The 16,673-nt window shown below is 30.9% G+C and overlaps 1 protein-coding gene across 1 annotated transcript in view; it reads right to left on the reverse strand.

Moving 5' to 3' along the window:
• The window catches only part of LOC132944752 (dual oxidase), a 51,170-nt gene that overhangs the window by 16,377 nt on the left and 18,120 nt on the right, over positions 1–16,673 (reverse strand). Inside the window, exon 2 of the mRNA XM_061014236.1 lies at positions 4,771–4,851. Coding sequence (XP_060870219.1) covers positions 4,771–4,851 — 81 coding nt within the window. The remainder of the gene's footprint in view (positions 1–4,770; positions 4,852–16,673) is intronic.

Consider the following 16,673-nt stretch of genomic DNA (forward strand, 5'->3'; position numbering starts at 1 on the left):
TCGTTTGTTAAAAATAATCGACTTGGTAACCAGCGGGTGGTGGGGAATTGACGATCTGCAATTAGGTGGGCATTGACTAGTTAAAAAGTTTAAGTCATGTAATAAGATATTTTTTTTTTAACTTTGATAATTATAGTTAAAAAATCCATTGTAACAACTTAGCTTTTTCCAGTTAGTTTTAAAGATAATACGTTAAGTTAAAATCGTGTAAATCATGTTTATATACATAACTTTAACTGTACACCTGTACCTAGTAGGTACTACTTATTTAGTTATTTTTTTTGTTTAATCACCCGACACTGTATTGGTACACATATAGGTACACTGATTTTAAATAGGTAGGTATATAAATTTTCCTAGATTTCATAATTTAGTTCATAGTTCAATAGTTGGCAACATAATAAGTATAGTAAAGTCTTGATCTAGAGAGACATTAGTATATAAAACAGTTGGTTTTAATGTGTTTTCATTTTTAAATGAGTTTTATAATTTTATGACTTTAAATTGTTTCACAATTTTTTTTAGCGTAAAGTCATATTTATAACTTATAAGGCTACCTATGTTACCAAATCTATTTAGTAATTATGTTACGAAATAATGAAAAATAATGATTTTAAGTACCTAACTACAACATTATAAGCATGTCTGTGGCTTGTAAAAAGGTTTGAAAAAATCTACATTATGGAAACCAATTTTACAGTTTCGTTCGAAACTTCAAACTTAAGACAAATTAATAAACCAAATAAACCAACAACGTCCATGAAACGTTTCACATATTATTGTTTTTTTTTTATGCGTGTTTTTATTGAAAATATATATGACATGAAACACAAGTAATCAAAATGGTTAGAACTCAAAAGAATAATTTTTATTTTGAATACCTAAAGTTACCTAGTATTATTTTTATTATGATAATTAGGTACCTTGTACCTACATATAAGGCTATATAGTGACAATTTAAAACAAATATTTACGTTTATTTCTAAATTTGTTATGTCTTCGTATGATTAAAATATTGTAAAACCTACTAAATCGATCGACACACACGTGATTGTCAACTAAAATTAATATTTATAAGTTCTATGGAATGATTGAGTGCAATTCGACCTGTTTTTTTTTAACCCGATTGGAATTCAAATATTTTGTTGGTTTAGCTAAGAAGTTAGTTCGAAAATCCCCAACTATACATAATATAATTTTGTTTATATATGATGTAAATCTACTTCATCCATTAAGGTACACATTTTTTTTTTACCTCGACCATATCTGTTTGACTGCATAATATATAGGGATATTATAGTTCACGCTATCATCAACCAATTACCAATAGGTAAAATGTATTACACCAGCGCCGGTTAACGACATTATATTGTGTTTTTTAACACTTTTCTTAAGTTTGGTTTCACGTCTGTCTGTGATCAAATCTTGCGCGCTCGATTTGAGGCACTTTTTGAAGATGAAAAATTCTGAAAATTGGTATAGACCTTGGTCTTGGATGACAATACAATAATCCGTTGTCATTTTGGGACATGGACCAAAAAAAAAAAAAAGGATTGTCCCCACGACGTCGCCGTAATATCTCTCGCAGATATTGAACTTTCTCTCTTCCCCAAAAAAAAACCGCAACCTCTTACGAAGCTTAACATATTTCTTAAACGTTTAATAAAAATATTTACTTTCAACTAAAAAGTAGAAAATAAAAAATAAAAAAAAAAATTTTAAAAACACACTTTTCCATAAAAACATTTAAAAAAAAAATATTTTAAAAATTGCACTAAAAAGACAAAAATAATTCTCTGTACTTAAAAATAATGAAAAATTTATTGATGAAAAATTTAAAAGTGTGTGGTGCATCATACAAAACATTAAAAGCCGAGCTAAGTCTCACATACACTTCTTTGTTCAATCCTGTTTATAAGATAGTGACTGGCAGTATATGTCAAGTATAAGAGCAAAATAATGAAAAATTTACTGATGAAAAATTTAAAAGCCAAGGAAAGTCTCACATACACTTCTTTGTTCAATCATGTTTATAAGATAGTGACTGGGAATATATGTCAAGTGTATGAGCACCACACACTTTTAAATTTTTCATCAATAAATTTTTCATTATTTTTAAGTACAGAGAATTATTTTTGTCTTTTTAGTGCAATTTTTAAAATATTTTTTTTTTAAATGTTTTTATGGAAAAGTGTGTTTTTAAAATTTTTTTTTTTATTTTTTCTATATTTATTATACACTAGTTAGATTTTGAAGAAGTGCATCCCGAAATGACCCTTATTTGTGCCGAGTATGTCTGAAATATCGTACCCAAGCGCATCCCGCGAAAAAGGATTGTTAATAATTATGATACTATTTCATATCTCTAATATTATACTTTTATGAAGAAAAAAAAGAAGAAATAAAAGCGAATATACATGAATACAAAATACAATCATAGTGCAGTCGTTCTCAAAAAAATCTAAAAATCTGATAAAATTATCGATGTTGATTTTGTGTTGTTAGCTTTTTATCACTATCATTTTTTTTTTTTTGATCAATTTCTATCTGTTGCGATTTATTCTTTCGTGATTATAATTTATATGCAGCTAGTAAGTATGCACACACGTACAGTTATATTATACATTTGAATAACGTTCACGGTACAGTAATCATTGTTATTATCTCAACGTTGGTGGTGTTGTTGTCTGGTAAGTAGATCGTTGTTGTACACACATGTAAATGTTCTGCTTACGAGTTATAAGACGTAGTTATAACCCAAATTGATTAATTTAAATATACCTAATAGGGGCACTTGAATTATACGAGCGCGCAATTAGATATGACGTGAGATATTTGCTCGATAGAGGGACTCAGCTGGTTATCATTGCAAATTCGCATCGTAGGTAGGTAGGTAGGTTATATTATGCAGGTACGGTATATAATATAATACTAAGTACAAACACAATATATACAAACCTCATTCCTCATCACACTATGTGAATATATTATTGTGCGTGTGAAATTACCGTAATCGCAATATAGCAATGTATAATTTTTCTATCGTAAATAGGAAGAGTGTACAGTGCATAATATGTAACGAAGTAGGTTACCGCACTTATCATTATACAGTGTGTAATAGAAAGATCAGAGAAAACAAATTATGCTAGTTAAATGTATGACAAAAATTGTGAACATTATATGGATGATAAATAATCTAAGAAATATATTCATGTCAAGAAATTCCCAAAAATAATATTTTGAAAAAAGTTATTACGTTTTAAACAAATTTACTCCAAAATAATATTGATATCTTAAAAAATTCTAAAAAGAAGCGCCTTGACTTAGATAAATGTTATTGATATTGATTATAACAAAAGTTATTGCATTGTTCAATTTTTTTTTTTTTACACTGTATATTTATATAAATAGGTAGTGTATATATGTGATGCTAATATAGTGAGAAAAGTATGAAAGAGAAAGAGAGAGATAGAGAGAATCTCTCATTGCACCTATCACACAGACTGTGAAATAACATCATTACTATTTCGTCCATCTCAAGTCCGTGACATTGACATGTACCGAACGACAGCAACTACAACCGTCGACCACAGAAACGTAATCAATCAGCATCATTACGATGGTCACGTTATTACGACGGGGAAACCGCGAATCACGTAATTCAGAAGGAATACGACCAAGGGGCAACAAGACGATGACGACGACACGACTAATGGACAAAAATACAGCCACCGATTGGCATAACTGTAAACTGTCTACTTTTGAAGGTAAAATATTTATTAATTTCTTTAAACGTACTGCGAATATGACTGCGCGAAATCAAAATTGGGAATATGACAAACGAAAAAAAACTAATCTATATGTAGGTAGTAGAGGTTAAGCCTAATATCAGAATGTTTTTAAAGGCCGGACATTAGGAGTGGTCTGGCTACGTTTGGCGGATGGATGGTAGTCTTATTCGAAATGTCCTGAACAATACCCCTCCCTCTGTCCAAAAACGACGAAGTGGAAGGACCTCACCAGCGGTGGTTTTGATAAGGTGAGGAAGGATATCTTGGATATATCGACGAGTCAATAGACAGAAATAGATGGAGAAGTTTGGTAGAAGCATGAAAAAGGCGCGTATAGCACTGACAAAAAACGAAAATAATATAATATGACTGCGTAGGACTAGGGAGTTTTGCTAATTTCCTACGTCATGGTTACAATGTTGCAATGTAGGTACTAGGTGTATATATTATACCTTAAGGTGTACACAAATGTGTAATGACTATAAAAAAAACAAATAAACCTACAACAAATTACAAAATATAACTACCTATAATAATATATAATATTAAATACTTATTAGGTAAATTTATATTATAATTTGCATTGTAACCTTCGTCCGATTAAAAATACGGCATATTTTATTGGACGTCGTTGGCGGCGATATATTATTATTAATGAATAAACTATTGCAGTATCATCTAGATCGCGAAGACATAGAATGTAACAATAACATTTATGCTGAATATACATATACATTATAATATAATATTATTATCATTATAATAAAATATAATAATAATACGACGGGTGTCAATCAACGAAAAACGACCAGACGGCGTCGTGACCATATTTTATAAATTATAATACTATTATAGTTCTACTAAACAATGGTGAACGACGTTGGAACTTCGATAGTCTTGTGACATTCGTCGAATCGCTACGATCTACCATTAGGTATATAATAATATATTATGGAATAAAATATAAGCTTTGACATACCGATCGAACCCCATTGCGGATGCGCCAGATTGTTGAACCATCCATCAAACCTCTGTTTCTCCGTGAAGCTGAATTTTTTTTCTGAAAACCAAAAAAAAAAACCGTTAGCACAATAATATCGGCGGTACCTATCGTAGCTAACCTATAGTAGTAGTATTATAATATTAGTAGTTTGTGCGGTGCTAATGTTTTGCAATATAAAATTTGAAAACTGTGAGCGAATAAATATCCACCGCATACTCATGCACTAAGTCGCAATGTTGCGACACGATTGATATAGGTATATATATATAATTTTTTTTTCAGCAATGGCCTTAATGAGCCAAACACAACGGCCATGTCTTTATTAAAAAATAAAATATAATAGTAAATACTCGGAATTATGACAACGGCCGCGGCGGTCGGTGGTTGTTAAGTAACGGGTCTTTAGGCGCGATATGAAGTAATTTCTTCGGCGGTTCTCACAGTCTCCACACACACATTCAAAGGAAATCGTCACGACTATATCGTTTGATGATACACGATGAGATCGTGAAAATTTCCAGTGATCTACGTCGGGTGTACTATATACCTATAGACACACGGTATACACCGTGTATTATAACAAAATTTTTTGTATACCTACAGAAATTTTTATTTTTCACCAATTGCTTAGTTAATTCCTTTTAAAAAAAGAAAAGAAATTCTAGCCCTCCAATATTACGACTCAACAATTATTAACACCCATTCCATTAATAATCGTATTGTGGCGTATGTAGAATGATAAACCCTCAAGTATTGAGGCGGTCTGAGTGTATACAATTGTTGACGCAGTCGCGCAGTGCATCGGTCTGTATATTATGGTAGGATGAGTGGTTTGTTGAACATTTTTTGAATGTATAATTTTTAATTTCAATAAAGTAATCAATGATAATTATGGTTTAATTTATTCATTCACTTATATCATCAGTTAACAGTTATTTTTGTTCGCTGAAGGGGTGGCGTGGGTGGGTGCTTATATGTGTCTTGCACCACTACATGACACTTTCAAACCACTTCTATGGCCAGTAAGTATGCAAGGCATACCTACACCTATTTTTAACAGTAAATAGTAAAATATACGCTTTTCATGATAAAATGTGGATTTATTACTATCATATAAATCAATATATATTACTATACAATATTATAGGTACACTAATTCTCGTAAATCATAATATGTAATTATCTATAATATATCAATAATCATGATATTATACAGTTATTATTTTTATTTCTATCCACAGTGTCCACCGTTGTCTGAATTCAATGTTGTCATTCAATATTTCGACAACGCTAATTTTTTGCTCTTATTTAATAGCGGAATTCGAATAAATAATAATAACAATAATATTCTAGGTACACTCTTGTTGGTTTCCGTCGACTTGTTAAAATAATAAAATAATAATAATAATATCGTTGGTGTACAACAATAGAGTAATCAATCAACGGTATTAATACGTTCAATATAAATAGAGTGATATAACATGTGTTATTCAGTTATATTTATTGCAGTGCGATTACGCACACTAATATGGCAATACACACGCTCAATCCTTTTTTGGCTTTTATACCGAGAGCCTGTTTTTATTTTTTTACTATACATTATAGTCAAATTAATTATATCAACTAAATTAACTAGGATTGAATTATTTTAAAGAATTTTGTATGAATAATTAAATAGATAATATTTATTGCTGATTTGCCTGCAGGTATACGCTTACATAATACTATATTATATGATTAAATTGGACTATATAATTACCCATTGAAACAAACAAGTATAAACTTCCTAGATTTATTAAAAAAACAAAAACATGATTTATTTGTGGTTATCTGCTTAAATTTGCTATCAATTTACAGTGTTGTTGTACAGCTATTGACTCTATATTAGCTTCATATATTTTGTTTCAAAACAACCTCAAACCGGCAGTATTTAAGTCCTGAGACCATATACTATAATTCATTTCAGATAAGAAATGGTGGTTTAATGGCTAGTATATAATACATTAATACAGTGCACTTGTTTTAATTACATTGGATAAATCAACAAAAAAAACTACAATGATAAAATATTTTTATAACAAGGACGCAAAGTTCACGAATTCCAAAATCACGGGAAAAACAATTGTTTTATAAGATTTGAACGAATTACTCACAAAATCTGTGAACACATTGAAGGCCGAAAAGTGGTTATATATATGAAAGTATATGAGACACAGGCGTATATAAAATAAGCATAAAAATTAATAGTTTTTCTAAAAGCCAATAAACTTTTTAACACCGCTCTTATATGGGATCTATACGAGGGTTAAATAAATGAAGTAATACAATTTGTCCAAATCCATGACTGTCGACAATGACGGTTACAGTGGCATTAATACTTATACATAACGGATGAGGAATTACATGAAAAAAAAAAATATATTTATGAATAATAATTATACGGCGTGTTTTTGCATTTTATATATTATAAGAGACTTAAACGCAGTCGCCGGGTGGACTCGTTGTGTCGCCCAACGCGACGCGTGTTGCCGATCTCGCTTATGTGAATTGACTGCGACAAATACATAATATTATAAAGTTATAGCAATTTATATTATGTATAAACATTTTATTAAACAGTTGTAGCAGACAACGAATGTATTTCGGTCGGTGTATAATATACACACACATACACACACAATCGTATAACATATTACCATATACAATGCGCAAACCGGGACGTGGAATCGTGACACTGACACAGCTCGACTTAAAATATTCCGACCGTTGCAACCTGCAGCGTACTTGGAACGCGGGTAATTAAAATCGCACGCAGTCTATGGTATATTATGCTATATTATATCGGAATATATATACGATGGACGCGGTTGAAATGACGAGTATTATTTTTATTTTTTGTATAAGGAGAAGCGGTTTTGATACGATTCGGATATATAGGTACACGCGCACACACACGCGGGTCACGTGTGTCTCGCAGATGTATATTATATAAGTCAAGGCAGCCTCTTCGACAGCGATGCTGGTCGCGCGGGTCGATGTATCGCATAAAGATTTAATATATTATTACTGCGACCGTATTATACATATAGGTATATTTATATTAAACTGCAGTAGACCCGTTTTCGTCTATATACGCGGCGCATAAACTATCTACAGTATAATATTCTCGTCACGATCGTGCGGAATACATGATAAAAAAAAAAATCACAGTGGAATCATTAGAAACACAACACGTTTAACGGTGTCCGTCTATCGTGTCTTGCAGCGAAATTCCTATCGTCCCCCGCCTCGGTGCAGCTGGATGACACATACAGGGCGATTCACCAAGCGTGCACACCTCCATTATTTTTCGAATAATGAATTAATTCAAATTTTAATTTCTGACATTTTCGAGTGTACAAGTATACTTGAGGTTGGTATACTCAAATATTTAGATTTTTATACCATTTAAGGAGTGTCCTGTCGTAGTGGTATACATTTTTTTTTTTAATGAGAAGATATTCCCAAAATGTTGATTTATCCAAATCAAAATTCGAACCAGTAGTTTCTGTGTTGTTAATAATATTATGTATGTTATACTAAGAAATAATAGGATAATAATCCTTAATAATGGGTTTAAAGTAAATATTTATAATACTCTATTTATATTTATTATTTTACAAATCATAACCTGTTGATGGATTAATATTAGGTCCTCGAGTTTTCAAACCATCATAGCCTCTAACCTAGTCCAAGTCCATTACCATAGACCTATAGGTACTATTCTCAATACCTATAGTCGAAGTGTTAAATAATTCAAAAACTACTTGTTGAAATTTCGATTTAGATCCATCGAAATTTTCAAAAGCTAAAGAGTGATAACAATTCACAGGATAAAAGTGTGATTTTCATTTTAAAATAAAAGCTTATATTGACACGATAATGCAATTCCTTAAATCGTATAAAAATCTAAATAATTAATTTAAAATACGATCCTTAAGTGTAATAATTTAAATAGTGATTGTTATAAATCAGAATTAAAATAAATTCAAATGAAAAAATCTGGATGAGCATCACGCTTAGTGGATCGCTCTGTATAATATTATGTATATATTCATGTATACATTATGTTCATTATACTGTTATATTTTATTCTTTTCACGGCCCACTCGTCATCTTTTCCACCAGCACATACCTATACTATTATCGTCGTTCGCCGTCGTCATTGTCGTCGACTGAGTTCGTGTATAGCAGCGATTGCGTAAAGCTCGTTTGACACGGCTGCGGAATTTACACGCACGTGGTTCATGCTGTTTTCGTACATAATTAATACATGTAATATGCATGACACTATGATATATTTATAATAATATGATATATAATTTAATGTGTACCTATTTAGCACGCACGCGTAGGATGAATCACGCTCGCATTTGACGTGTTGTTGTATATTATGTAGCCACATATAAATATGAATGATTGTTGACGTTCGCGATTTTCTATATAATATTCTGTGAATTTATGTGTGCCTACACCATGCCAAAAAAGAAACTCCTCGCCACCGCATTGACCGTAGGTATTCTCTTCGCGGCATTTCGATTTTTCATCTCGAGTTTCATTCTTGAAATCAGATCGAGTCACTTTATATTTTCAAATTTTCTGTCTCCGTACCCTGCGGATAGTCTTACGTATTTTTGTTTGTTTTTGAAACATATACAGTCCTAGTGACAATAATACTACCAGTGATTATTCGAATTGCTGCCAACGAGCTATTTCTTTTTCATATAGGTATTCTATAACCTAACCACTATATAGGTATACTATATAAATCAATAACAAGCATAATTATATAGTATTATTTGAATTTGAAATCAATAAAATTGATTTTGTGTCGATTATAAAAATATAATATGCACAGTTTAATAAAAAAAATCTTTAGAAAAATTAATTTTTGATATTATAATTGCTTATTGTTTATTGGGGTGGTGCATAATTACTATGCGTGTCAAGTGAGTTCTAGAAGAAATCTTCCTTCTTATTCAACCTAGATCATAATATATTATTAGTACCTAGTACCTACATATAAATCCTACATTTTTAAAACCAGATGACATTTTTATTCAAAATATTGATTAATATAATAAAAATAATCTATATATTATTAATATAACTGCACGTGAGCCATTCTACATTAAGTCCAGTTATTCTCTAATACTAACTTAACCTAAACGAACTCTTGGTCTAACGTATCTTATTTATTTTTAGTTTTAATAATATAACATACAAAATCCCATATTCTTATTATATACTTGCATAAGTACAAACCATGAGCTAACCTATGTATTTGGAAATAATATGGTTTTATGATGACGGTCAATGCAGGTTGCGATTTAAAAAAATAAAATAATAATAATTGCGCATTCTCTGTCAGATCTGATGTCGACGTCCTTTTTGGTCCAGTCATGAATACCGAGTACCGACTGACATTAAAATGCTTTTTACATGTTAATATACGAATTTATTAAATGTTACGTTTTATTCCATGACGTATTACGGCCTCGTAAATCATAATACGCTGACGCTACAGAATTGTTAAACATTAAATAATATTACTGCGTAAAATAGTATGTATATATGTGTATGTGTAAGCAGTAAGCCTCAAGGGCTCACTACGGCAAGTATGCAACTGCTCGATCCCATATATACATGTATGATGTATCCACTATATATGTATATTTTTTTTATATTACCTATAAATATAATATGCGCAATACGCGTGTCCTGTAGTGTATAATAGGCATGTACAATTGCGCCACTTCGGCGCAGGGTAATTCATTATAATATTATGTTCTGTGGGACATAATATTATAATATCTACGCGCTGCAGTCCATTTCACAACTTGCATAGCAGGATGGATAAAAATCAAAATCTCTCTCTCTCTCTCTCCATTTTGAAAAAAAAATGTTTACATGGTTTCTATTCCTACGTTAAGAACAACATTTTTGAAATATCTACATATTTTTAATATTTTTATCCTTAACATGTTTTAAGTTTTTACTTTTTTAAAAGACAATATACTGTTTTATTTGCACATTCCAATGTGTCCACAAATCACGTCGGAAGTATAACTACTGGGTAATTTCTTTGACCGTTGCCATTTTGTACTAGATAACATATTATTATGTTTATTGTGAACATTATACAGATTGTATATTTCATAATAAAAAAATTTGCACATAAGTTTTAGCTTTAGTAGGTAATTTTATTTATTGCAATAAGACAAACTTTAAGCTTTCAATATATTTTTTGTCACGCCTGCACCAAAAGTTTGGTTTTCGATAGCGGTTGAAGCGTTGGAAAGCGTCTTTTTTCCATCTAACGGGTTGTAAAGTGGAAATCCCCAAAAGTGCTGGGCGCACATATCACACGCGTATCCCTTGCACAACCAGACACTGAAATCTATACCATGGTCCTTACAAAACATACACTTTTGGTTACGTGCATCTTATATTCATATATTATAACCTCCACGCGTGACGCTTAAAATAAATAAAACCAAATCGTTTCTTTCATGAAATATTGTTGACAGTTGTCGTAGAATTATGGTATAGTTGTTGCATAGATCCCTGCATTACCTTTGTCGTGATCGATGAATTCAGAGGCGTGACAAAAAATAGTATGTGTGGCTCGGGCGGGAAGGCAATTTCAGTCTTGGGTGAAATGCAGCCCTCGCCTGCGGCTCGTACCGCACACGTCGCCCGTGACTGAAATAGCTCACTTTCCATCCTTGCCACACAGTATACTATTAAATATCACAAAATTTTGATATTTTTAGTTTTTCAACTATACACACTTTTTTTGCGATGCTCTTCGTTTTTCAATTGCATCACGTATACTCATGCCCAATAGTTTTTAAATTATTAGTAAGAAGCTTGTCTCAATGAAATTTGTCAGAAAATTACCAAAAACTCCATCGATTGGTCTTTAATTTTGTTAACTGAAAACTGTTAAAACAGTATTTAGTATTATATATATTATTATATTACTGTTCTAACTCCGAGTCTACCACTACAAACATTCTCCAATAACACTCTGTAGTAAATTTTCTAATGTGTTTTAATACTTACTAAATACTAGTGAATGCTTTCATACTGCTGCGATGAAATCTTAAACAATTTGTCGAGACTCGCCAATTATTATTTTGATTTATGTAAACATTCAACAATTGTAGACTTTCACAGTTACTTATATTATATATCACAAATCACAATATATTACTACCTATTAGGTACTCGTTCAGTGGTATAAAAAGGTGTTCATAATGTACGCTTTTATTTCTATATAATACACTTACATGAAATACAATTTTTTATTTGACTATCGCAATATCGTAAATTTGTTTATTGTTGTAATGTAACGTTTACCTGTAAATATATAAGCTCATCGCAATACAAGCTGTGATAAAACCTCGTCACTCCAACCTGTTCCATATGCAGAGATAAGTATCTACGCTATTGTTTACGTGATACAAGTGACAACGGACTTTTGTTCCGTTATTTCATTATTTGCGACAACATCGTCATGTGCGTTCATGTGAACAAATTTCATCTAAGTACCGACGTTTTCGCATATGAAAACAAATATATATATAGTTCAGTAGTTGCACATGCTTGCGCGTACTAGCTATGATTGTTTTATTACGGGGTGTCTAATGCCTATACTGTAGATTACCTATATAAACCATATTGTACAGTGAACAATTTAACGGTAAACACACATTATCTCGAAAAGTATAACCGTATTTGAAAATACGTAGTTTAATCAACATGATAATTATAGAAGTCGTTACAAAAATCCATTCACGGTCAGACCAATAAACCGTCCTATTCCATCACATTAAATAGACATAGGTAATGAATAAACTACCTCTGCACAAAACGTTCGTTACTTAGGCGTACATATTATAGACCATAGATCAACGGGGGCAACCCACATCCGTACTAAGGTATACATTGCTATCGTGCTTTGAATAATCGCTCTCAACAATAATAGTAACGATTTCTTCTAACATCCAAACATATTAATCTCAAAAGTAACACTTTATTTATAAGCCTCTCTCCTAGAGACAATATAAGACCCTATAATCTATACGGAATCCAACTCCAGGGCTGGAACATTAATAAAATCTAAACCTTACAATAAAAATGTCTTCGTTAAATTACTAAAACACTGTTTTATGTCTGAAATCACATACTCGCCCTCTTTAACCACTTATCCACTCTACATCAATTACCTTATTTAAAAAACAAATTACAAACTATGAAGTATATTTATAATAATAAAAAAAAAAAATGTAAAATATTGCGAGAATTAAAAAAATATACACTTACAACTATGCATTATACTTAGTACATAATATAACTAATAGTTAATTATATATGGTTGTATTTAATTATACTCGGTTTAAACATTAATTGTTGTATAGTCGAAAATAATAGATACCTATACGCGGTCTCTATGTACCTATAAATATAATTATTATGATTAATTACAATAGTATTAATTAGTAATTTATATATTCATATATATATATATATATTCGAAATTAGTTTTTTACTGACTGCCCATCTCAGAAACTACTGGATCGATTTCAATAAAAGTTATATCAATAGATTTTTTGAGACTAGGATGGTGTTATAAGCTCCTTTTTTCCGCTATAGGTTTCTATAGGATGGCTCACATATGAATTTCGTTTTTGAATTAGATGAGAACCGTATTTCACTCAAACCGGTCATATGGCAGAAAAGTAAAAGATACCAAGAAAATGTCGAAAATCGGAAATCCCAATCGTCAGAAAGAACCGAGGTCCCATCAGTACCGTTCTCTTGTCAGAGAGAATATTATATATTGTGCATAATGAATATTGTAGTATTCGTAAAATATATATTTTTTGCTTATTAAATATATGGCGACATTTCTAATTAGTAATTATTATATAGCGATATCAAACCGAACGTGCGGTAAAGAGATTATATTATGCGCACCTACGCATGTAGCCGTGTAGACTGAGAGATACCAGCTATATATACCTATTCGAGAGTCAGAAATCGTCGTTTAGTCGCAAAACGCAGTTAAACGTTATTTATGATTATGGCACGAGTAATATTATACTACGCGTATTTGAATATAATATATACACGCGTTTAATAGTGTGAACACGATTGTATTGTGTTTCAAAACAAACGATAATAAAATCACGACATTGACAACGGCGGCAACTGCAGCAACAGAGCCGTAAAGGTACATAAATCCGCAGGTATTGTACTCTGATTTTAGTAAACCTAATAATTTACAATATTATGTTTTATGCTCAGTTAGGCAAGATTTTCTAAAACAAAAGCGTCATTAATCAATTATCATTAATGTACTAATATACAATTCACACCCTCCACACGAAAAGTCATGAGAACATATTTTTTACTTATATAATATTATTAGAACTTGTAATTTGTAATTTATATTGGTTATAATTTTTAACCTACCCCTCCCCCGACATTTTTTTTCTGTTTATGTAATTATGTGAGTACGTGAGTGCTTGTTTTTGAGCATATAATATTTATTATTACAACGTAATTAAAACTATTTATCCAGGTACCAATACATTAATTTGTTAGTAGAAAAATCATTTATGCGTATATATTTGTACATTCGACTGAAGTATCTATAGACTATACGCTTAGTATAATATGGTAGTTTTAAACGTCATTTGATAGGTGTAAAAAACAAATAAAAAAACTCTTAAATAATACTAATGAAATAAAATATCGGGTTTTATCGATTATATAACTAGCCTCCGGCGGTAATAGCAAACTTAAGGAACTGTTTTTTTTTTTTTTATAGGTACATTATATTATTTCATCTATTAAGGTCATTCAACAATATAATAATTACGAGTATATTTTTCATTATAATTATGTATATATAGAGGAACGAAGATATATATTTTTTCATAGGAAAATCTGTGACTGTATAAGGATTAAGGACAATATTATACTATTTACAAAGAGAAGAGCACAGGTATACTTACTTGGTCTAACTATATAATATTTTACTGTAGTACCAACGTTCATATCTCTACCCGGCAGCGTTTCATGTTTATTTTATGGCAAATAATAATACATTAGTCGTCCGCGGTTACATATTATGTAGGTACGCATAAGCACAACACACACATATAGGTACCAGTTAACTATCTCCATATAGGTATATGGTTATACGTGTCCGCGATGGTTTTCTTTTTAAAAAAAATACAGTAATAAGACGAAAAAAATATTACATAGGTGGTTGGCACGAGTCGTCAAACCCTCACATTTACCGCAGTATAATAACAATATAGCTTTTACATATTATGCGGCCAAAGGTCACGCGAGACCGTAACATTAAAATAATAAACATATACGATTATCATTTAAACAGACGACGCCCCCCAAAAAAATCTCGATTCTCGGCGATATCTCGTACAATAATAATAATAATAATAATAATAATATTATGTTTAGGGCTAAGACATTCGTATGCTGGCTGCATACAAATTGCGTGCCAAAAGTCAAATTTGGTTCGAATTGAGAGTTTTTATTCAATGCAACCGAATCTCATGATGTTTGGATATTATACTGTACAACACAATATTGTAAGATTCCCCTACTCAGTCCTTCAGACTAGGGAGTTAGTTAACTAAATATAGCTGGTGCGGTTAAAAATCGTACACACCGTTATATTATATATTCTATATTAATATATAATGATAGTAATGATAGTAAGTACATAGTACAAATATGCATGCTAATTTATCAACGAATAATATCCATGTTATTCGGTTATTTTCACATTTATTAACTAACCATTATAATATGTATCTTATGAAATTGTCTTTGTTATTGCTACTATTCTCGTCTATTTAAAAAAATAATATATGACAATACGTTTTAAAAAATGATATCAAGATATACGATACAGTAAATTAATTAAAAACTGTGATATTATCTTATAGAGGATTATCAATTTTATGCACTAATAAGGTGTTGAATTACATGCATTTATGCGCTTAAAACAGACAAAATATGCACTAAAAACAGGTGAAATAAACACTAATAAAATTAAAAGTTATACACTGAGAAAAATGTTTACAAACAATTAACAAATCCTCCATACATATTTATAGACTATATTTCTAAGACTGTCGCTTGTAGGGTGGCCAAATATAATATACAGAAATACGGGAATAATAATGTTATATAATTTTCTTACCAAAATTTAAAATGTTTTATTTTTAATAAAATAACCTATCACCCTGATGATATTTTAACTATCTTTAAACAATATAACTCTGGGTTTAACTGATTTCTAGTGTTGGGAGGGGTAAAAGTATCGTGGTCCCCCTTCAAATACCTCCCCTCTAATACTATGGGGCGATTACATCCCTATACTCCCCCACTAAATATCACCTGTGATAGTAGTTATAGTGTCGATACGTCGAGTGTAGATACTTTGTCATTGAGTAGGCCACTGTAATGGATGGGTTGAATTTGAATTCAATGATAAATCATCGTGTATAATATAAAAACAATTTTTGTGTACTTACATTGTTTAAGTTAAACAAAAAATACATAATGTAACCTTACATTTTACACATAATATAGTATATGATTTATACACAAAGCTCTACCGATGTTCTTTATCCATGAGTGCCGAATACTTGAAATTAATTATAATCTATAATATTATTTCAATATAAGGCAGCGGTCATGTTGATGTTATAAGCAGTGAATGTTTGTATTGTTACCTTTATGTCAAAACTCTAACTCGGTGAGTATGTATACAGTTCAACTGTTGAGTGTAG

The sequence above is a fragment of the Metopolophium dirhodum genome, chromosome 5 (genome assembly GCF_019925205.1).
Source record: "Metopolophium dirhodum isolate CAU chromosome 5, ASM1992520v1, whole genome shotgun sequence".
In the NCBI taxonomy this organism is placed as follows: Eukaryota; Metazoa; Arthropoda; class Insecta; order Hemiptera; family Aphididae; genus Metopolophium; species Metopolophium dirhodum.